Source organism: Phacochoerus africanus, chromosome 15 (assembly GCF_016906955.1).
Source record: "Phacochoerus africanus isolate WHEZ1 chromosome 15, ROS_Pafr_v1, whole genome shotgun sequence".
NCBI lineage: Eukaryota > Metazoa > Chordata > Mammalia > Artiodactyla > Suidae > Phacochoerus > Phacochoerus africanus.
The window spans coordinates 73,987,212-74,012,340 of NC_062558.1; the positions used below are offsets into that span (position 1 = coordinate 73,987,212).

General features: G+C 39.9%; 1 protein-coding gene across 1 annotated transcript in view; it reads right to left on the reverse strand.

Annotated features, from left to right (window-relative positions):
- Window positions 1-253: 253 nt before the first annotated feature.
- PPA1 (inorganic pyrophosphatase 1) overlaps window positions 254-25,129 on the reverse strand; it is a 34,951-nt gene continuing 10,075 nt past the window's right edge. The window contains exons 3-11 of the mRNA XM_047761504.1: window positions 19,581-19,634; window positions 17,570-17,689; window positions 15,048-15,134; window positions 13,290-13,416; window positions 8,190-8,317; window positions 7,556-7,641; window positions 2,301-2,370; window positions 1,401-1,443; window positions 254-598 (exon numbers count right to left, since the gene is read on the reverse strand). Coding sequence (XP_047617460.1) covers window positions 567-598; window positions 1,401-1,443; window positions 2,301-2,370; window positions 7,556-7,641; window positions 8,190-8,317; window positions 13,290-13,416; window positions 15,048-15,134; window positions 17,570-17,689; window positions 19,581-19,634 — 747 coding nt within the window. The 3' untranslated portion in view covers window positions 254-566. The remainder of the gene's footprint in view (window positions 599-1,400; window positions 1,444-2,300; window positions 2,371-7,555; window positions 7,642-8,189; window positions 8,318-13,289; window positions 13,417-15,047; window positions 15,135-17,569; window positions 17,690-19,580; window positions 19,635-25,129) is intronic.

The window sequence follows — 25,129 nt, forward strand, 5'->3', positions numbered from 1 at the left end:
CCTCCATAAGCCATGGGTGAGGCCCTAAAAAGACAAAAAAAGACACACACACACACACGCACACACACAAAGGACTTGTAAATATAATTGAGTTTATTCTCAGATGCCTAAAAATAAAGTCAGTTTTAGTCTATAATTATAAAATTTAATTATAAGGTTATTGACAGAAAACAAATACCAAACAGCACCCAAGCCTGCTTGTTAGTGTCAGGCTCCAGGCTCCAGAATAAAATAAAAACACCATATAACATCATTTCAGCAAAATAATTTTATTTCAAACACATGGCAAACATATACATCCAACATGTACTTTTCTTACACATTTATTCACAGATGATTTCCAAACTACAACCACCTTGCTTCTAAGCATGGACTAAAAGTTATTTTAATTGAGACATGAAAAATGCTTTTTTCCATGGATCACATAATTGAATGGGTCACATCAGAATTTGATGAATTAGATAAGTTCTATAAATTTAAAGCTTTGAAAAACTACTACTTTGTGTCTAATGCTTTCAGACATGACATAAGATGCAGCAGATCAGCTGGTATTCCAGAGAAGTATCTTAGTTTTTCTGGTGATGGAACCACTTATCCACTGCAGTCAGAGAAAAGAAAAATAAATTAGAATCCCTGTTAAGAATCAAAATTATACCCAACAAATAACAATGAATAATATATTTGTTTCAATGATTCTATGGATTACAGTAAAACAAACCTACATACATGCAAAGCTTCACTGCAGCAGAAACAGGTAATTTTTATTTTTGTCTTTTTTGGCCGCCTCACGGCATATGGAGTTCCTAGGCCAGGGATCAGATCCAAGCACAGTGGGGACCTACAACCGCAGCTGTGGCAATGCTAGATCCTTTCACCCTCTATGTCCTCCAGGGATTGAACCGGCGTCCCAGTGCTCCAGAGTCACTGCCTATGCCGTTGTGCCACAGCGAGAACTCCAAAACAGGTAATTTACCACAGTGTTTTCTTTTGGGCTCCCTTATTCTTGATGCTGATCCCACACACAGGGGATTCTCACCAGAAGAACCTCACAGAGAATTCTAACATAGAAAGTTGGAGAGAACTCTTTTCTGGGTGAAGCAGCCTGTGGCCAGAAGAGGACGCGGAGCCCAGCTTACTCCGATCTCCACAAGGCATCTACCCAGAACTCAGAGAACAGTGGGTCAGGGTTTGGAAACTGCTGTCACAAAGGGTGGCACTACAGATGGTACCTACAGCCATCTTTCTTCCCACACACGCTATGAAATTCTATAAATGCTTCTTCTCCCTATCCTTCTCTTTCTCTGCATGTATGTGGTATATGTGACATATCTACAGCTAGAGATGTAATTTTCCCACATGTATGCATGTTTAATGTAATTTTACTACAATATAGATCTTACCATCTGTTGGTATTGTGCAGGCAGATTCACATGGTGGTGGTAACTAAAATAAAATATTAAAATGTATTAGTCTAATCCCAGAAAAAGAAGCTAAAAAAGTATACTGACACAAAAACTGAAAGGAATCTGAGTCAACTATACTCCAATAAAATTTTTTTAAATTTATTTTTTTGCTTTTTAGGGCCATACCCGTAGCATATGGATGTTCCCAGGCTAGGGGTCCAATTGGAGCTATAACCGCTGGCCTACACCACAGCCACAGCAATGCGGGATCCGAGCCACGTCTGCGACCTACACCACAGCTCACAGCAACGCTGGATCCTTAACCCACAGCATGAGACCAAGGTTCAAACCCGCAACCCTATGGCTCCTAGTTGGGTCTGTTTCTGCTGCGCCATGATGGGAACTCCTTTTTTTTTTAATTTTTTTTTTTAAAAGCCTAAGCTTTTCTTACTATTAAAAAAAAAATCTGAACAGACAACTACCCCAATTTTTAGGTTCTAAAAAAAAGTATGTCAGAAAGACAAATACCGTATGATATCACTTATATCCAGAGTCTAATATATGGCACAAACAAACCTATCTACAGAAAAGAAACAAACTCATGGACTTGGAGAACAGACTTGTGGTTGCCAAGGGGGAGGGGGAAGGAGTGGGATGGACTGGGAGTCTGGGGTTAATAGATGCAAACTATTCCACTGAGAGTGGATAAGCAATGAGATCCTACTGTATAGCACAGGGAACTCTATCTAGTCGCTTGTGATGGAACATGATGGAGGATGCACCATAATATGCATACTGGACATCCTCAAATATTTACTGAAAGTACTTTCCCTCCCCATTCAATACCATACTTTTTAGCCACCAGGTATGTTCTTCTTGAAGGAAATATGTACTTACAGCATCCACAATGGCTTTGGCAGCATCAGGATCACACTGGAAGGGGCTCTCGGACACGGTGGTATTCATGCTATTGAACAAAGTGAAAGCCGTCACACGTCACAGTAACAAAAACTTCTCTCTTGCTAAAAACCCCAAATTAACGGTGGTAGGCAAGATGAGATTCAAGTTTGGCTTAATGTAAAGCTTTCTCGCCTATATGTAATTATTTATGTAATTATTTATTTGGGCAAGGTACAGCTATTTTTGTGGTCAATTTTACTCGAATACTTTAAGTTCAGATTTCAAAAGCTGTGATTGAATGTTTTGTAATGCTCACTCAAATAGCTAAGAAATTTGCAAATTAAACCGAGAAACAGACCCTTCCTAATTAAATAAAATGAAAAATTCAGTTTCTGTAAGTGCTGACATCTGAGATGGACACTCCTGGCAGGAGTAACACCTGGTTCAATACTCCCAAAAAATAACCTGGTAAAATGTGCCCATGACCTTTAAAAAAGTATATATGCTTTCCACCTCTCCAAACTCAGAAATTTAAACAATGACGTACAAATGTTCAATATATATAATTTCACTATTAATAATAGTGAGGGAGTTCCCTGGTGGCCTAGTGGTTAGGACTCAGTGCTTTCACTGCTGTGCCCCAGGGTTCAATCCTTGGTGTGGGAACAGAGATCCCATATCAAGACGGTGCACCCAGCAGCCAATAAAAAAAAAAAGTTAAAAAATAGTGAAAAGCTAGAAGTAACCAAAATATCCAACAACAGGGATAATGAAAAATTATTATCCATCAGATGGAATATCATACAGTTGGAATGTTATATATCATAAAAATATTGTATAATGGGAGTTCCTGTTATGACTCAGTGGAAATGAATCTGACTAGTATCCATGAGACCAGAGGTTCGATTCCTGGCCTCACTCAGTGGGTTAAGGATCTGGCATTGGATCTGGTGGCTCGGATCTGGTGTTGCTATGGCTGTGGCGTAGGCCAGCGGCTACAGCTCTGATTAGACCCTTAGCCTGGGAAACTTCAAATGCCATGGGTGCGGCCCTAAAAAGAAAACAAAAAAAAATTATATAATGACATAAAGAAATGCTTAGAGTATTAATTTTTAAACCATAAATAAATTGTATATATATGATCCTAATTATTTTTGAAAATATTATACATGCACACAAAGGATTGTTAAAAGAATGTTATTAAGAATAACAATAGAAAAACTGTGATTAAAGGGTTTTTTTTGTCTTTTTGGGGCTGCACTTGCCACGTATGGAAGTTCCCAGGCTATGGGTTGAAGCAGAGCTGTAGCTGCTGGCCTATGCCACAGCCACAGCAATGTGGGATCCAAGCCGCAAGTGCGACCTATACCACAGCTCACGGCAATGCCAGATCCTTAACCCACTGAGCGAGGCCAGGGATCAAACCCGCAACCTCGTGGTTCCACTAAGCAATGATGGGAACTCTGAAACTTATTTTTAAATGTGATATAAACTGTTCTATTATAATGGATATGCTTAACTATTATATTTTGGTTGTTTCTAACCTTTTGCTATTATGACACTGCAGTGAATATCCTGGTGAACTTTGGGGACTGTATCTATATGATACATTACCAGTAGTGGTGTTAAAAGAAATACATGCATTTAACATTTTGGGACTGGGAGTTCCTGTTGTGGCACAGCAGAAACAAATCCGACTAGTATCCATGAGGACACGGGTTCGATCCCTGTCCTCGCTCAGTGGGTTGGGGAATCCAGCGTTGCCATAAGCTGTCATGTAGGTCACAGATGCTGCTTGTATCCTGCATTGCTGTGGCTGTAGTACAGGCTGGCAGCTGTTGCTCGGATTTAACCTCTAGCCTGGGAACTTCCATATGCTGCAGGTGTGGCCCTAAAAAGCAAAAAAAAAAAAAAATAATAATAATAATAATAATAAATTGGAACTGAATATTGTCAAACTGCTCTTCACAAAGCTTGTACCCACTTTTAGTCTCACCAGCTACATATATATGCTCTTGCCATTCTAGGCTATCATCTAGTTTTTACTCTCTTTACTGAAGTGCACTTTAAATTTCAAAGTGAGACCATACTTCTTATACGTAAACTTCCTTTTCCTATCTTTTTCTCCCCACTGAATTATTAGTCTTTCTTATCAACTTGAATAAGCTATTTATAAATTAAGGAATTTAGCCCTTTGTCATATGTTAAGGAAAAACTGGGAAAAACTGTCTCCTGATACGTTAAAAAAATTTATCAAAAGTCAACCTTTCTTTTATGGATTTTGAGTTTGTCTTCTGTTTGGAAAGGTCATCCTACTACAGCTAATAAATAAATTCACCTATACTTTTTCTAGAATTTTCTAACATTACAAGTTATCTGTTGGAAATTAAATACTGATGTAAGACAAGAGCTACAAACTCAAATGCCAGCAGCCAGTACCCAATTAACATGTGAGTATAAAGTAGCTGTAGGTAAACTTGCTGGGTTGCTTGCACAGGACACTCGTGGAGCCCCTGTCTGGTTATAGCACCTTTTAAAAAATAAAACAGCCACAGCATGAGAGTGGTTGCCAGTGTGCATATCTGGTGTAAGGAATGTAAGAAGCAAGATAGAGATCTAGTTTTATTTTCTTCCTAAATAGTCAGTTGGTCCAAACCACTTATTTAAATACCTTCTTTATTATAAACCAAATTCCCATACCTCTTTAGGTCCACTTTAGGTCTACCAAACTTTAACAGAACTGAATAATATGACTTTCTTCTTCAACATCAATTATTAGTAAAACAATAGTACTAAACAATGCCAAAATAATTAACGCTCTTCCTCACCACCACCCTTATTTTTCAGAATTTCCCCCACTACTCTCACGTGCAATTTTTTTTCTAGATGAAACTGAATGTTATTCATGAACATAGTTTACCTTTCTATATAACATCTCTTATATTCCTCTTTTTCTGATTTTGATTTTAGGGCTGCACCCTCGGCATATGGAAGTTCTCAGGTTAGGGGTCGAATCGGAACCACAGCTGCCAGCCTACACCACAGCCATAGCAACACAACATCCGAGCCACATCTGCAACCTCCACTACAGCTACCAGAATGCCAGATCCTTAATCCACTGAGCGAGGCCAGGAATTGAACCCGCATCCTCATGGATCCTAGCGAGGTTTGTTACCACGGAGCCACAATGGGAACTCCAACATCTCTCATATTTCTCAATAGAGTCTTGAAGTTTTCTTCTGGGTCCTTCAGATTTCTTGTTTATACTTTTTCTTAATACTATTCTACATGGGATCCTTTCCTCTATTAGAGTTTCTGTTACAGTTTGTTTAGAAAGCTAGCAATGTACATATACACTCATTCTGTAATCATTCACCTTGCTGAATTCTCTTTTCCAAGGTTTTCTAGATATGCAATCATTTCATCTGCAACAATTTGCCCCCCCTTTTCCAATACTCCTGCATCTTATTTCTTTCTCTTATTTACTTTATCAACTAGTATTTTCAGAACAACACTAGTTAAGTGGTGATAGGGAGCACTTTCTTATAATCTTTAAAAGAGGAGGTATTTTGTACAAAAAAATGTGCCGGAGCCAGACAGACTTGGATGCAAGTTCTAAATTCAGAGCACTTACTATGGTGTGACTCTGTTTAAGTTTAACCTCCCTGCATCTCTGTTGCATGCTTGGCAAATGTTAACTGCTCAATCGATATTAGCTGTTACTAATAGTGGTAGTTAAGTCAATGTGCATGGTAGATCCTAGTTTAGTTGTGTTGAATCTTACATATTTAGATCAAAGAATACCAACCCTTGCACCCAACCTGATAATAACCATCCCATTCTGAGTACCCTGATGCTGGCAGCCTTTCCCAATTCCCCTTACAAAGGTCTAATCTCACCGTTCCCTTTATAGTTTTAGTTTGTACTTATTCAGGGAAAATCTCCTGGCACTTTTCAGTTGTTTATGTAGCTAAGCTACCTTCTGTAAAGGAAAAAAAAAAAAATGTTGCCTGCCATTCCCGTTCTACAAGGATCAAGCCATTAGCCTCAGCAGTCACCCACCAACAATGCACCCTGAGGGGAATTCAGGATGAAGAAAAAGAGGAAACATTTAGATAAACTGGCCCCGACATCACTAAGATGCACATCTAAGAAAAAATTTGAGGGAGTTCCCGTCGTGGCGCAGTGGTTAACGAATCCGACTAGGAACCATGAGGTTGCGGGTTCGGTCTCTGACCTTGCTCAGTGGGTTAACGATCCGGCATTGCCGTGAGCTGTGGTGTAGGTTGCAGACGCGGCTCGGATCCCGCGTTGCTGTGGCTCTGGCGTAGGCCGGTGGCTACAGCTCCGACTTGACCCCTAGCCTGGGAACCTCCATATGCTGAGGGAGCGACCCAAAGAAATAGCAAAAAGACAAAAAAAAAAAGAAAAAATTTGAAATGAGCCCAGATTCTTGCCTCTTCCCATACACAGAAAAGCTCTTTTTTTTTTTTTTTGTCTTTTCTAGGGCTACACCCGTGGCATATGGAGGTTCCCAGGCTAGGGGTCTAATCAGAGCTACAGCTGACGCCTATGACAGAGCCAGAGCCACAGCAATATGGGATCCGAGCTGTGTCTGTGACCTGCAACACAGGATCCTTAATCCACTGAGCAAGGCCAGGGATCGAACCTGCAATCTCATGGTTCCTAGTTGGATTCATTAACCACTGAGCCACGACGGGAACTCCTCTTTTTTCTTTTTTTTTTGATTGCAGCCACTGCACAGGGAAGTTCCCAGGTGAAGCGAGCGATCACACCTGCACTGCAGTTGCGGCCTGCACCACAGATGCAGCAACGCTGAAGCTTTAACCTCCCTGAACCACAAAGTAACTGTCTAAAATTATTAACTCGAGATGTCTCTTCTTTTTCAGTAGCAGTAATATTTTTATGCTTGACTACATGTTTTCTCAGCAAAAAAATTCCCATATATCCTGGCTCCTCCTTTGCCTCTCTGGAGCAGTTCCTCCGAGCCACCCGAGAGGCTGTCTCACAGATTATAGTTCTTAGTAAGGCCCTCAAATAAAACATAACTCGCAACTTTTATATTGTGCCTTTTTCTTTCAGTTGACACTTCCTATTGACTCAGCACTGACAAAACCAGTTCTCTCTTTCCTCTGTGAATGTAATGGTGCAGTGTGTTATAGTTACTAAAACCTTAGGAGCAAGCAGGTCTGCTTTGTGTGTTAAACATACAGAAAAGAGTTAATGCTTACCAACTGATTCCTTTTCCATCAGTTTTCTTTGTCACTAATGCTCTCCAATAGTCATGAGTGCTTTTAATAATATCAACTGCAAAGTCCTATAATTCGAAGAGATATTAATTAGAATGGTAGATATGTGTTTTCTTATTATCACAATTTTTCCTAAGCTTGATAAGCTCTGTTTTGAATTACTTCCTTGTATCAAAAATGGAAGAATCCTTTTATTATTATTAGTCCTTTTTGTCTTTTTAGGGCTGCATATGCAGCACATGGAGGTTCCCAGGCTAGGGGTCCAATCCAAGCTGTAGACACCAGCCTACACCAGAGCCTCAGCAATGCAGAATCCGAGCCAAGTCTGAGACCTATACCACAGCTCACGGCAACGCCAGATCCTTAACCCACTGAGTGAGGCCAGGGATTGAACCCACGTCCTCATGGATGCTAATCAGGTTTGTTAACCTCTGAGCCACGACGGGAACTCCCAAAAATGGAAGAATACTTTTAAATGAATAAATCAACATCAAGGCTGTCTTATGTCTTGAGACATCTGTTTTATGATCATATAGTCTTTAGATGATAACAATATGGTTATTAAAAGTTCCTATACAAATAAACCCTAAAGCTACCGTTCTGAGTGACACATTACCTTATCTTTAAATTCTGCATTGAAAGCAAACTGGTTCTCGGGTTTTCCATCAGGGACCTTGTACCTCCGAAACCAGTCCACAGTAGCTTCCAGGTAGCCAGGTTTCAGCCGCTTGACATCATTAATATCTAAGAAGGGAATAAGCAGGTGGCAAGAGGAATATGTAATGATTTACGCATTCAATGAAAAAGTCAAGTACTCACTTGGAGAGAGCTGTGGTATAGATTACCAAAAAAGTTCAACATAATGGGAGAGCTAACACCTTGTTGAGAAGAGAACACATATACACATGAAGAGGAAATCATCTAGTGTCTTAGACTAGCTCTTACCTCAAGTACAATCAAGTACCCCAGTAACTTTGATTAGGAAAGAGGAGGGAGAAATGACTGGAGGCTACATAATGACAGACTAATTTGGCAAGTGTATGTAACTTCTAAGAGAAGGAAAGAAGATACTAAAAGACAGGCTGAAGCTGTACTGAGAGGACCATACCCCACCTACATACTAACAAAAGACAAGAAAAATGCATTACACTTATTCATAGATAGGTTACCTATTAAACATGACCAGGCTTTTCTCACTGTACAATACAGGCATTCAATATCACAATACGTTAGTTCAGGCCAACGGCAAAAAAAAAAAAAAAAAAAAAAAAGGGTCCCATGTAAAAAAACTTTTAAAAGTTTCTGTACAGCCAACAATGTCATCAAACTTAACTTTAAATAACCAAACTGCTGCTCCATGCAAACAAATAGAAGATGTAAGTGCAAAAAAAAAAAAAAATCCATCAGGGAAAGTGTAATTGGAAGGAGGAAATACATTCAATAACAGCTTATTTATATTTTGGTAAAATAACTTTGCTTACGTCCAGTTCATACTCTACTTAGTTAAAGAATATCATTAATTTTATTATCAGGGTACCACTAAAAGTATGGAAAGTTTGAACTCCTCTATTGTGGTAAGTGCAAAGATGTTGTCTCTTGCATAAGAAATCCCAAATTCTAATCTGGTTACCTAAATCAGATACCTTACTTAGTCCCAAGAACCCAATGGATAAATCACAACCCTGTCCTCTACAGTTCTGAGGCTGCCACCTTTTAAGTGACACAGAAGCCATGGGATTTCTCTGGAGAAACACCCAAATCTTTGACATATACACCTTATGAATGCATCTGATAACGTGAAAGATGAAGGGGTAAATACAGCCTCAAAGTTCACCAAGGCTTCTGTACACCAATCCCTTTAGAGTGGTTGCATCTTTGGAGTCCATGAAACACTCTTGTTCTTTTTGTCTTTTTAGGGCCACAGCCATGGCATGTGGAAGTTTCCAGGCTAGGGATCAAACCAGAGCTATAGCTGCCGGCCTACCTCACAGGCACAGCAACATCAGATCTGAGCCACATCTGCCACCTATACCACAGCTCAAGACAACACCAGATCCTTAACCCACTGAGCGAGGCCAGGGGTCAAACCTGAGGCCTCATGGATACTAGTCGGATTCGTTACCTCTGAGCCACGATGGGAACTCCCATTCTTTTCTAACCCTGGTTGAGCAGGTGATATGAGATACAGGAGTTATTGGCAGGTGCTCATGAAGTCTTCCGCCACCAGTGTAAGGTGCCCGTCTTCAGAGAGCACTGCAGCAGGTACTTCCAAAGCACCAGGAACAGAACTCCAGGTTTAAGTGTCATTGCAGAATCTCAAGGACAGAAAACAAAACTTCGAAGCCCAGTGGACATCAACTTAAAGTGTTCTTCCCAATGTCTGAAATGTAGCCATCAGCCCTGTAACATCTACAGAATTGTTTTAGCATTTACAGCCAAATATACTGGGCTCACACAGTTTTAGGGCCTTCTCAGTAGCACTGCATCCCATTAATCATTCTTTTCTTTTCTTTTTTCTTTGTCTTTTTAGGGTCGCACCCACGGCATATGGAGGTTCCCGAGCTAGGGGTCGAATAGGAGCATAGCCGCTGGCCTATACCACAGCCATAGCAACAGGGGATCTGAACCGTGTCTACGACCTACACCACAGCTCACGGCAACGCTGGGTCCTTAACCGACTGAGCAAGGCTGGGGATCAAACCTGCGTCCTCATGGATACTAGTCAGATTCGTTTCCACTGAGTCACGACAGGCACTCCCCCATTAATCATTCCCTTAAAACATTCTGGTTGCCACTGTTCCCCAATAAACTCCTAATTTTAGAATGGTTTCAGATGTAGAACTGAGAAGCTGTGGAGATACTACAGATAGTTTCCAGATACCCTACATCTGCTTTCCCGTTACTAGCATCTTACAGAAGCATGGTACATTTGTCACAATTAATGAACCAATATCAATACGTGATTATTAACTATCATCCCTTTCTATGCCAGGATCCCATCCAGGATCCCCCATTATATTTAGTCCTCGTGTCTCCTTGTTTTTGATGACCGTGACTGTTGTGAGAGGTCAGGCATTTTGCAGGATGCTGCCCTGTTGTGTCTTCCTTTTCTCAAGATTAGAGTAGGTTTGGGGGAGGAAGACCACAGAGGTAAAATGCCCTTCAAAAAACATCATTTCAAGAGTACATGCTCTCAAGACAACTCTTTTCACTGTGGATGCTGACCTTGGCCACCTGGCTGAGGTAGTGCCTGTCAGGTTTCTCTGCCGCAGTAATTCTCCCCCACCTGCCACTTTCCATAGCAGACTCTGGAAGAAGTCACTGCAGAGCCCACACTTCAGAGAAGATGAATGCAATAACTAGATATATGAATTAGATCATTAACTAGGGGCAAACTTAATAGAAAAATAGTGGAGATAAGTTAACACAGAGTTACAAAGTTACAGCTTTTTTTTTTGACAATGAAATTATAGCACTAACCCATACAGTTATGGTCAGTTGATTTTCAATAGTGGTGCCAAGACAATACAGTGGGGGAAAGAACAGTCATTTCAACAAGGAGTGCTGGGACACAACTGGATATCCATCGGCAAGAGACTAATGCTAGACTCTTACTTTACACCCTATACAAAAATTAATTCAAAATAAATGAAAGACCTAAATGGAAGAGCTAAATTTTATAAAATTCTTAGAAGGAAACATAACTGTAAATCTTTGTGACCTTGGATTAGCCAACAGTTTCTTAAACATGACACCCAAAGCACAAGCAATAGAAGAAAAAAATCAGACTACATCAAAATGAAAACGTGGTGCTTCAGAGTTCCTGTCGTGGCTCAGTGGAAACAAATCTGACTGGCATCCATGAGGACACAAGTTCAATCCCTGGCCTTGCTCAGTGGTTAAGGATCCAGCGTTGCCGTGAGCTGTGGTATAAGTCGCAGACGCGGCGTGGATCCCATGTTGTTGTGGCTGTGGTGTAGGCTGGCAGCTGCAGCTCTGATTTGACCCCTAGACTAGGAACTTGCATATGTCATGGGTGTGGCCCTAAAAAGAAAAGAAAAAAAAAAAAGAAAATGCAGTCAAATCACATATCTGATAAAGATCTGGTATCCAAAACATATAAAGTACTCTTACAACTCAAAAATAAAAAGACACACTCCACTAGAATGGCTATAATAAAAAAGAGAGCTAACAGTAAGTACTAGCATGGAGATAGAAAAATTGGAACCCTTACGCACTGCCAGCAGGACTGCAATTAACAGCTGCCTTGGACAAAGTCTGGCAGTTCCTCAAAAGGCTAAGCCTGAGGGCTACCATACGACTCAGGATCTCCATTCCTGGGGATTCACACCCAAGAGGATTAAAAACACAAATCCACATAAAAACTTGTACAGGAATGTTCACAGCAGCAGTGTTATTCCTAATAGCCAAAAACAACCCAAATGTCCATCAACAGATTAAAGGATACACAAAATGTGATAAGATGTCCATAAACAGAATACAACTCCAGCCATAAAAAAAAAAAAAAGCATACCAGTAACTGCTATAACATGAGTGAATCCAGCAAACCTTAAACTAAGTAAAAGAAACCCGACACAAAGACCACATATTTTACAGTTCTATGTATATTAAATATCCAGAACAGGCAAATTCATAGAGACAGAAAGCAGATTCATGGCCGTCAGGGTCTGGGAGGATGAGGCAACAGGGAGTGACTGTGGGACCCTTTAAAATGTTCTGGAATGAGACAGTGGTGATGTCTGTACACATGGTGCATGTACTAAATGCTACTGAATTGTACACTTTAAAATAGTTAAAAAGGTGAATTTTATATTAACTTTACCACCAAAAAAGGGGAGAATGAAGTACTGATACATGTTACAATGTGGATGACCCTTAAAACAATATGCTAAGTGAAAGAAGCCAGATTCCGTGTGATCCCATTTATGTGAAATGTTCAGAACAGGTAAATCCATAAAGACAATAGCAGACTGGTAGTTGCCAGGGACTGAGGGAAGTGGGTCTTGGGAGTGACTGCTAATGGAAGAGTGGTGAAAATGTTCTAGAATTAGAAAGTGACGGTATCCAAAACCATAGACTTGTACACTTTAAAATGGTGTACACATTATATCTTATTAAAAAACACATTTTATCTCAGTTAAAAAACATGCACATTATATCTTAATTAAAAAACTTTTTAAGAGAGGGAGTTCCCTTCGTGGCTCAGCAGCGAACAAACCCAACTAGGACCCATGAGGATTCAGGTTCTATTCCTGGGCCTCACTCAGTGGGTTAAGGATCCCGCGTTGCTGTGGCTGTGGTGCAGGTCAGCAGCTGCAGCTCTGATTCCACCCCTAGCCTGGGAACTTCCATATGCCTGGGAACTTGTGCGGCCCTTTCAAGCAAAAATAAATAAATAAAAATTAAAAATTTTTAAGACAAATAAACATGGAGCAACTAAGTGTTAGCATGTGGGGAAGGAAAGAGGAGAACAGGAAACACAAACTACTAGATGTTTTCTTTCCTGGAATGAAGGAGAAAGTTCACTTAGTGAACCAGAGGAGCTCAGGAGCAGAAACAACAATGTCTTCAAATGCTTTGTTCCTCCAGCCTTTCACGGTTTGAAGGGCATGGCCTTCTAAGTGTCACTACAGGTTAAGTTTGGTGTTGTGTAAGATTTAGGTATAAAGACTTCAGACCCTACAAATTTTCTTACCATTGTAATTGGCTGCATCCGGATCATCCACGTTAATGGCAATGACTTTCCAGTCGGTTTCGCCTTCATCGATCATTGCCAATATGCCCAGGACTTTCACCCTGATTATTTCCCCTCTGGCACATACCTGAGAAGCAAACACCACACCTGGGTCAATACTACAGAAGGAAACTTTGGAAGAAAAGCTTAACTTGGTGGATAATAGGGAACGAGGATGACGCCAAGTTTCTGCAAACTTACCTTAAGGCTGTTCCTTTAAGCAATTTTTTTTTTTTAAATGGCTGCACTTGTGGCCTATGGAAATTCCCAGGCTAGGGATTGAATCCAAGCCCCAGCTGTGACCTATGCTGCAAGTGCAGCAATATCAGATCCTTAACCCACTGTGCCAGGCTGAGGATGGAACCGGTGCTGCCACAGAGACAAACCAGATCATTAATCCACTGCACCACAGTGGGAACTCCTAAGCAATTTTTTTTTGTCTTTTTGCCTTTTCTAGGGCTGCTCCCTCGGGCTAGGGGTCCAATCGGAGCTGTAGCTGCCGGACTACGCCAGAGCCACAGCAACTCAGGATCCAAGCCCCGTTTGCAACCTACACCACAGCTCACGGCAATGCCGGGTCCTTAATTTACTGAGCAAGGGCAGAGATCGAACCCGAAACCTCATGGTTCCTAGTCGGATTCGTTAACCACTGCGCCAAGATGGGAACTCCCCTAAGCAATTTTTAAAAAGCTCAACAAAGTGGAGTTCCTGTTGTGGCTCAGCAGGTTAAGAACCCGACTAGTATCCATGAGGATGTGGATTCGATCCCTGGCCTCACTCAGTGGGTTAAGGATCTGGGGTTACCGCAAGCTGCAGCATAGGTTACAGATGTGTCTTGGATCCTGCATGGTCTTTTTAGGGCCACACCTGCAGAATATGGAGGTTCCCAGGCTAGGGGTCAAATGGGAGCTGCAGCCACAGCAACGACAGATCCGAGTCGAGTCTGTGATCTACACCATAGCTCACGGTAATGTCGGATCGTTAACCCACTAAGGGCGGCCAGGGATTGAATCTGCATCCTCATAGATACTAAACAGATTCATTTCTGCTGAGCCACGACGGGAACTCCTAGAGCCACCCTACTGGATAGAGGAATTCCTACCATAAATCTCCAACTTGTGAAGGCACTTGGCTTGGGACAATTCACTGGTCACTCCAAATCCTTCAGCAAGGTTTGCCTTGTTGCCTCCTGGTACCCTTCATCTACTGCCTACTCACCTGCCTTCGGAAGCGATGCACAACATCTCCAGTTCTCCGCCCCCCATGCATATACACAGTTTTGAATGCTTAGAATGGATTGGAAGCTTTTAATTTATCACCCAAAGAGGCACTATTTCACTCATATTCATATATTTTATTTACAATGTTTTTAAAAGTATGAACTTTGTATATTTCATTGATACCATCTCAACACTAAAGAAAAGTATTTCAGGAGTTCCCATTGTGGCATAGCAGAAACAAATCTGACTAGAAACCCACATGAGGTTGCAGGTTTGATCCCTGGCCTTGCTCAGTGGGTTAAGGATCCAGCGTTGCTGTGAGCTGTGGTGTAGGTCGCAGATGCAGCTCAGATCTGCTGTTGCTGTGGCTGTGGTGTAGGCTAGCAGCTGTAGCTATGCTTATAGACCCCTAGCCTGGGAACTTCCATATGCCACGGGAGCGGCCCTAAAAATCAAAAAAAAAAAAAAAAGAAAGGAAAAGTATTTTAGATTACATTACCTTGCTTCCAATTTCACACACATCAATTGGGTCATTGTCACCACAACAGCCAGTGTGTTTGTCACTGTGTCCTGGGTCTTCCCAAGTCTGGAAAAAAGATAAATAAAAGGAGACTTAGAGAATAACATTCCTATGCATGCTAAGGACAAAGTGGACCCTGTTGGTTTTAAAAGATAACATTCTGTGATCTTTCTGCAAAAATATGAATCTTCAAGCTATTTATTCTCATTTAAAAATCAGTTATTCACACAATAATCTTAATTAAAGACTATTTTAAACAAACAAATTCCAACCGTCTAATAACTGAGACAATATACAAACACAAATGTAGACCCATATGTTTACTTTAAAAATATATTAAAAGAAAACTTTCGATGCACTCTTGGTACTTACTATCTTCTGCTAACTAGATTTTGTTTGAAAGAAGTTTCTGAAGCAGAGGTAGGTAGGGGGTGATATTAAAATGGAAATGATGTGTCCTGATGGCAGAAGTGTCATTGCTGACCAGGAGCCAAGAGTAAAAAGTTGAATCGGGATTTTCTAAAGCTTTAAACCTCAAGACAGAGGCCTTGTAGAGGCTCTCACAGAAGAAGAGATGGCTGTGTTTGCCAGGAAGTTAGGTTTAAAGTGTGGCTGTTGTTTTGGTTCTCTTCTCTCCCAATCCAGAACATATTTCTTGGATTTGTTTGCTGACTCAGCTGGAGTAAAGGCAAAAAGATCAAAGTGGGAGTCCTGTCATGGCTCAGTGGAAACGAATCTGACTAGCATCCATGAGGGTGTGGGTTTGATCCCTGGCCTCGCTCAGTGGCTTAAGGATCTGGCGTTGCCATGAGCTGAGGTGTAGGTCGAAGACACCGCTTAGATCTGGTGTTGCTGTGGCTGTGATGTAGGCTGGTGGCTGTACCTCCGATTAGACCCCTAGCCTGGGAACCTCCACATGCCTCGGATGAGGCCCTAAAAAAACAAAAGGAAAAAAAAAAAAAGATCAAAGTGAAGAGGGTGGTGGATGGAACTAGAGATTCTCGTACTAAGTGAAGTAAGTCAGAAAGAGAAAGACAGATACCATATGCTATCACTCACATGTGGAATCTAAAATATGGCACAAATGAACCTATCTACAAAACAGAAACAGATTCTTGGACATGGAGAACAGACTGCGGTTGTCAAGGGGGAGGGTGGAGGAAGGGGGATGGATCGGGAGTTTGGGGTTAGTAGATGCCAACTATTGCATTTAGAAAGGTAAATAATGAAATCCTACTGTATAGCACAGGGAACTATAGTCAGTCTTTTGGGATAGACCATGATGGAAGATAGTATAAGAAAAAGAATGTGTATATATATATATGACGAGGTTGCTCTGCCGTACAGCAGAAATTTACTCAACACTGTAAATCAACTATACCTTAATTAAAAATAAATTTAAAAAAGTGAAGGGGGAAAAGGAAGACCAGCTCCAATAAAGCCAGGTCCAACCTATAGAAGAATAAGCATTTTGGCAATGTTTTCCCAGAGGGACACATTTCAGGCTAGACAGTAAATCAATTGAAGCACAAGGTGAAGTGCTATAATGAAAGCAAACAACTTTATGATGACCTGGCAAGTTAGATGAATTTGACCTATGTTTTGGTAACCTGTGGACTGTTTCATAGTAGATTCCACTTAATAGACTTAATGGTCAATAAAAACAAACCCTTTATCAATGGAAAGAAAACTAATTGAATATTTCATTTAAATCCATTTAGGAATTCTAAGTGTCACAGCACTAGCTTAGCCAAACCAGAATTAAATCTACACTGACTCGTAATAGACATAATTCTAGTGATCTTTCATTCGATTAGATAAGAACCTACTACACACTGGTTTTGTGTTGGGGGTAAGTTGGCCGACAGTGCAGACATGCCCCTCCTCAAAGGCTGACTATTTAGGAAAACAGAATCCCCATTATTACTTTACCACAAAGAGCTTAGCACAGAGAAGAAGGACTAGGACCATAAAGATAAAATTCAACAGCTGTTGGAACCGACATGAGCCAGGTACTCAATGCTTTATTTTTCAAAGCGCCACATGAGCTGTGTACTTATAGTATCTCAGGGGGAAACAGCAACATTTCAGGAAGGAAGAAGCAGAGGCAAGGCAGGTAAGCTAGCAAGTGGCAAACCTGGGATTTGAACCCTAGTCTGTGCGGTGCCAAAAAGCAGTGCTTTTAAGCACTAGTCTACACGGTCTTCCTTAATTTGCCACTGATTCTGTAAAGAAAGAACTGTGTAGTTTATAACTAGTCCATATAAAAAAGAAATATTTCAGAAAAGAACAAACTTTCAAATGTGAATTTAAACACTAAAATATTTACCTTTTAATTCATCCTGAAAATAAGTTATCTGAGGAAGTATTAACATGAGTTAATTACCCCTTATGTTTAATCTACTATAACAAAAACTTTTTGAGGGTGTCTCAGTCTTTTTGACCGGCAGTAATAGGTTAAATTTGTGTAAGCTAAAAAGTAAGTTTCCACAGAGACATACCTGAGGGATGGCACCATAGTTCCAAATATATCCTTTATAAGGGAACAAATTTGCAACATAACGGAGTTTTCCCTTTTTCACATCTTGCTTAATTGGGTTTAAAGGGTCCTTTGTAGCAATCTGAAATTAAAGATTCTGAAATCATTATCACTTACATGTGGAACCTAAAATATGGCACAAGGGAACCTATCTACAAAACAGAAACAGACTCACAGACATAGAGAACAGACTTGTGGTTACCAAAGGGGAGAGGAGGGAGTGGAATGGAGTGGGAGTTTGGGGTTAGTAGATGCAAACTCTTACATTTAAAGTGGGTAAGCAATGAGGTCCTACTGTATAGCACAGGGAACTCTATCCAATCTCCTGGGGTAGACCATGATGGAAAAGAATACATTAAAAAAAAAGAATGTATTGGAGTTCCCGTTGTGGCCCAGCAGAAATGAATCTGACTAGGAACCATGAGGTTGTGGGTTTGATCCCTGGCTCACTCAGTGGGTTAAGGATCTAGTGTTGCCATGGCTATGGTGTAGGCCGGCAGCTGTAGCTCCAATTCGACCCCTAGCCTGGTACCTTCCATATACCGTGGGTGCAGCCCTAAAAAATTAAAAAAAAAAAAAAAGAATGTATACATAACTGAGTCACTTTGCTGCACAGCAGAAATTGGCATGACACTGTAAATCAACTATACTTTAATAATAAAAAATTAAAAATTAGGAGTTCCTGATGTGGCCCAGTGGGTTAAGAACCCGACTAGTATCCATGAGGATGTGGGTTCGATCCCTGGCTCACTCAGTGGGTTAAGGATCCAGTATTGCCACAAGCTGCAGCATAGCTCACAGATGTGTAGGTTGCAGATGTGGCTCAGATCCAGTATTGCTGTGGCTGTGGTGCAGGCTGACAGCTGCAACTCCTAGCCTGGGAACTTCCATATGCCGCAGCTGCAGCCCTAAAAAGAAAAAAAAAAACTAAAAGGTTCAAATCACTGTATATTTGCATAAATTATGAAATGCACACTCCCTAGTTCCACTTAATGACATATTTTTATCCTAACACTTTTATAATTTGATATAAAAATTTCTTCATAATCAGTCTTTAAATGGAAAACTTACTTGATATGTTTAAGAAGGGGAAAAGAACACTTTGTAATTCTAGAAAGCAAAAACTAAAATCAGCTAGAATAAATCCCAACATTTGAGAAAGTATCTAACTTCAGTTTTCCTTTAAAGCATTTAAAATTATTCAAATATTTGACTGTCTATTACATGCGAAGTGTTGCTACTGCCAAAAAACTGAAGTGATTAAAAAATGTTACAAATATCCATAACAAAAAGCCAAAGCTCTTAGGTGTCATCAGGAATAAATTAACAAAATGTGACAGAAACAAATAAAACTCTTTGTGGCCGAGGTGACTGGAGAAAGTCTGCTGACTACATGGAGGAGTCAAAGATACAATTAAAGGGAAGAGGACAGGAGTTCCCATTGTGGCTCAGCAGAAACAAACCCAACTATTAACCGTGAGGATGTGGGTTCAAACCCTGGCCTTGCTCAGTGGATTAAAGATCTGGTGTTGCATGAGCTGTGGTGTAGGTTACAGATGTGGCTCAGATCTGGCACTGGTGTGACTGTGGTGTAGACGGGACGGGACGGCAGCTGCAGCTCCCATTTGACCCCTAGCCTGGGAACCTCCATATGCCACAGGTGGAGCCCTTAAAACAAAGGGCGGGGGGGGGGGTGTTGAGGACAGAAGAACAACAGGGAATTCTAGGCTTTGGGAATGCCAAAAGCAAAGGTTTGGGGAAGGAAAGTCTGTAGCACACCTGCAAATAATAAATGGTTAAATTCAGTTGGAGCACAAAGGGAAGACTGGCAGGCCATGGGGGGATACACCTGGAAAACAGACTGGGATTAGACAGAGGAAAACCTTGAACTTTAGCTGTTTAACTCTTGAGCAAATCAGTGCAGCCAGATCAAAACTAACATCCTACACCTGACTATCAAAGGTGACACATACCTCCATCTTTGCATTTGACCAGCGTGGTACTTCAACCACCATGTGGAACACATCCTGAAACACACAGAGAAGGTGAGATGGGCATGGGAGCTAACTTGTTGTCTTACTTCAAAGAGCATGCCCCAGTTCTTCCCAAATTAAACTGTTCATTGTATCAAATCTTTGAAGTCAAGGGTTTTTAACAAAATGCATCAGCATATAAAGTAGACTGATGGAAAAGAAAGAAAGTAAATATAGAAAGATAACTGTTGAATCAAAGTGGTGAGTATACGATCATTCACTGTATAATCTTTAAATTTTTTGTTTGTTTTAATGGATATAGTAAGTTTTTCACAATCAAATGTTAGGAGATGGAGTTCCCGTTGTTACTATCCATGAGATTGTGGGTTTGATCCCTGACCTTGATCAGTGGGTTAAGGATCTGGTGTGGCTGTGGCATAGGCTGGAAGCTGCAGCTCCAATTCAACCCCTGGCCTGGGAACTTCCATATGCTGCAGGTGTGGCCCTACAAAGGAAAAAACTGCAAAAATTTTTTTAAATGTTAGGAAGGTAGTGTGGAAAGGATGTTTCCAAAGAGAAATGAAAATTTTAAACAGAGCAGAACTTGTTTTTTTTTTGTTTTTTTTTTTCATAGTAGAACTTGTATCTCTGAGGAAGGCCATCTTCAAAGCAGCCATCTCCAAAGGCTATGCATTTCTTCCAGTGACAATGCAATTACTCAAAATGTTCTTGGATCTTCTGTTTCAAAGGTGGTGTATAAGAAAAACCCCAAATCAGTTTAATTTATTTATCACACTTTATTTTTTAGCCTGAAAGACAAAAATCAATCAGCTAACCCACATTATTCCCCCAATTTGGCTGTTTTTCTTTTTTCTTTTTTGTGTTTTTTAAAATAAATTTTCAATTTCGCTTTTTTGGGTCTTTTTTTCCCTTTGTCTTTTTAGGGCCGCACCTGCAGCAAATGGAGGTTTCTGGGCTAGCAGCTGAACCAGAGCTATAGCCGCTGCCCCACACTACAGCCACAGCCACACCAGAGCCGAGCTGAGTCTGTGACCTATACCATCGCTCACCGCAACACCGGATCCTTAACCCACTGAATGAGGCCAGGGATTGAACCTTCATCCTCATGGATACTAGTCAGATGGGTCTCCACTGAGCCACGACGGGAACTCCACTTGGCTGTTTTTGAAAATCAAGCACTCCTCAGAAAGATTATAAGTTTGAACTGAAGATACAATATTATCTTTCAAAAATATCTTAAAAAAAAAAAACTTAACCAATGGCAGTTCCACTGTAATTAATTTACAGCCTTAAACTGACTACTTGAAATTGGATGATGTATTTAAAAACTGTCATGCTTACTATTTAAAAATGCAATTAAAGAAAAATCCCATTTTGTCATCTCCTTTTGCACACCACAGTCAAATATCAACTTGAAATAGGTTCTCTAATTAAAAGTAAGCTTTAGGAGTTCCTTGGTGGCTCAGTGGGTTAAAGATCCAGTATTGCCACTGCTGTAGCTCTGGTTATTGCTATGGCATGGGTTCGATCTCTGGCCTGGAACTTCTATATGATGTAGGCATGGCCAAAAAAAATTTTTTTTAATAAAACTGAGATTTAAATAGTCAGGAAATTATTTTTGCCAAGAAATATAACTTTACAAAGGGTACACATGAAACCAAATCTGCCATTACTTTTATAAAATGCTTATTTTAAAAAGTTGACTTAAAATTAAAATCACTTAGTTACACATTTGTTAGAATTACTTCTTTGCTATTTTACATTTAAAAAAAAAGGACTGATAAACTACAAGGGAATAGGTTAAAGGTTCCCAGACAATAATTACCCTGTTGCTACTTTAGCCAAGCAGAAAGCTACACAGATTTATATTCAAGAGGCTAAAACTTGAATATAAATAAAGTATTTAAGTACTTGGTCAAACTGAGGGAGACTAAAGTATTCCAGTTTCTGCTCTAAGCCTTCTGATGCTTACTTGATATAACATAAAAAACTACAAAGTATGGAGACATTATTTAAATCCGGAACAGAATAAACTGCTCTGTTAAGTCATCACTGGATGGTTTTAGAAAACATAACACATTGTAGGAAACCTCAGGACCAACCTTTGATTAAATTTCATTCCATTCATTGTAAGTTTTCGAGAGCTGCGTCTAACTAGCACCTTGCCTTGGGTGTTAAAATGAACTATCTGGCCACAAATAAATCAGAACTTTAAAAGTTTTCACAAGCAATACCCTAAAGGTCCATAAGATGGAGCTGTTACTATATTCATGTCATCTGAGAAGCATTGGGGGGCGGGGACCAAGGAAATTGGCTAGTTAGTTTAAAAGAAAACATTACCAAATGAATGAATTGTCTCAAGAAAACAAGTAGCAAATAGAGCTAAAATCACTGACTCAAAGTTTCGAAACAATATTGAACATTTCAATGCAATTAAATGATAAACACACAGAGATCATCAAAATTATGTTACTTAACATTATAAACCTACATAACTAACAGGAAAGCAAAGGAAGGGAGGACATTAAAAGAAAGAAAACATCTTTTAGAAAAAGACTCTACCGTAAACAGAAAAACTCTGAAAGCCTGAAGGCTTGGTACTTTTTAGAAATTAGTTGGGGCAAAAATAGCAAAGAGTATCCTGCAAGGAGCTTCAGAGACAATTCATTCATTTTTGTCAACAAACACATATTGAGCACCACTGTTTTGTGTCGGACACTATTTAGGCACTGAAGACTGTCAACCGAATCAAAGCTTTTTTAACTCTCTAAGAGCTGGATCTCCAAGCCAGGTCATTTCAGCTTATAGGCCTTGGGCTACAACTTGGGGTCCACAAATCTAGGTGAGGGATTTGTCTGTAAAATGAATGTTTAGCATATGTTCAAGTGTCTATAAATGCCACAGTGATTACCACATATATTTTTTAAAGCAATGAATTTGTAGTAGCTTTTAATCACTATTTTTTCCATCAATTACCATCAAAACAGGTGTTTTTAAAAATATGTTAATATTATAAATGGGGGTGGGTGGAGTATTCTTATTCTTTAGAAGGAACTACTACTAAAGAACAGTTAGTTGATTTCTCCTGGATACCATGGCTACAATTCAGGGAGTTGCCACCAGGTAAACAATGATACTTAGGACTTCCAGGGCAACTGATGTGAGAAATTCAACCAATCACTCCACTGCTACCAGAAAAAAATTTTTTACTCTTCAAACATTATGCATTCTAACTGGAATGCCTGTGTACTGTTTGTAGGGGTGTAAAATGGTACAGGCACTAAGGAAAACAAAATGACGGTTCCTCAAAAAATTAAAAATAGAATTACCACATGAATGAGTGATCCCTTTTCTGGGTATATACCCCCTAAAACTGAAAGCAGGATCTTGAAGAGATACTTGCACATCCACATTAGCTAAAATACAGAAGCTGGAGTTCCCATTGTGGCTCAGCAGTTAACAAACCCGACTAGTATCCATGAGGATGTGGGTTCGATCCCTGGCCTCGCTCAGTGGGTTAAGGATCTGGCGTTGCCATGAGTTGCGGTGTAGGCCAGAGGCTACAGCTCTGATTCAGCCCCTAGGCTGGGAACCTCCACATGCTGGGAATGCGGCACCCAAAAGACAAAAAACAAAAAAACAAAACAAAACCCAGAGGCAACCAAAGTGTTCACCAAGGGATGAATGGATAAGCAAAACATGGTCTATACATACAATGGAATATCATTCAGCCTTAAAAAGGAAATTCTGACACTTGCTACGATCTGGATGAACCTTGAAGACATTATGCTAAGTGAATAATCACAGTCACAAAAAAATAAATTACTATATGATTGAACTTACTGTGGTACCTAGAGTAGTGATATTCAGAGACCAAAAGCAGAATGGTGGTTGCCAGGGGCTGGGGGAGGGAGGAATGGAGAATTATTGTTTAGGGGGTAGGTACAGTGTTTCAGTTTTGCAAGATGAAGAGAGCTCTGGAGATGAAGGGTGGTGAAGGCTGCACAACAATATGAAGGTACTTAATACCTCTGAACTGTATACTTTAAAGTGTACAGTAAAGTTTATGCTTTGTGTATTTTACAATTTAAAATTTGAAAAAATATACATTCTAATATTTCCAATGTTAATGCATTTAAAATACTAAGATGAGATTTTAGGATACTTCATACTACCTAGTTACAAATTCATAGCTTCTTTCTCTATTTCTAACTGGTTTATTTATTTTATTTTCAGTCTTTTTAGGGCTGCACATGTAGCACATGGACGTTCCCAGGCTAGGGGTTGAATCAGAGCTGTAGCTGCCAGTCTAAGCCACAGCCACAGCCACAGCAATGCCGAATCTGAGCCACATCTGCGACCCACGCCAAAGTTCATGGCAATGCTATGTTCTTAACCCACTGAGTGAGGACAGAGATTAAACCCGCATCCTCACTGATACTAGTCAGGTTTGTTACTGCTGAGCCCAACGGGAATTCCTAATTCTAACTGGTTTAAACTGTTACTTAGCTCAATCCTGGATTTATTGTTTTATAATCCCCATTATTAGGACTTCTGTTCTCCATTTCTACTCTGCTTTGTATTCTAAATCTCTGCTCTGGCATCAAGCACTCAGCTCCTTGTTTGCAGTTTCAGAGAAAGGAAGGAAGAGTTAGTATCCCCAGTAAGATGATTTTGTCAAGCCTATAGGGAACAGGGAAAGGCAAACCATAGCTTAACTTTGACAGATTCAGAGGAGATTAGAAACGTGAGTCTAAATCACAGCGTTCCCGTAATCAGAAAGATTTATAATAAAATAGTTTTAGAGATAGAAGCAATATAATCCACATCTGGATCAGGTTTTTAATATCAATTAAAGAGGAATATTACAGTAGTTCAGTGATCATAGGTATCTCCAAACCATTTAGTTTTTACTGCAGATGAAGTCAGCAGTCTGACAAGTCATTTACTAAGGAACAGGCTATGGCTATTCAGTAGGTTATTACTACTGACATCTTTAATTATATTAAAGATCTTATATTACTGACATATATAAGGAACATGCTCTTCATTTAATTACATCCTATCTCTGAATCTTGGCAGTAAAGTTAAATATGTCTTTACTGGAAGACTTAGGAGCACCTCATAACTTAACGATCTTTCTGCAATGCTGGATCTGAAGCCCAATGAACATGACATACTGTATTGCAAAGGTGCACTACTGGCTTAAATTAGGATTTTCAAGTTGACTCTTCATGTGTTTCTCTAGATGGCTTCAGAAATTACCAAGTAAAGACCAGGCTTAGGAAGAAATACAAAATCCTCCTCCTATTCTGTCATCCTTCCTTTTATTTTTCTGTTTTGCAATAAAACTTGGAGAAAAACCATGACGGTAGAGGGGATTTTCTTCCAAATGTAGAGAATAGATATAAAGCAAGAGGTTAATAAAAAATAAATTTGCCTTTAAAACAAAGAAATAAAAGCTACTAGAGTATTATTGGTGTATAAAATTACTATCAAAAGAGCTCTTGTAGTTAATAAGGAAATGT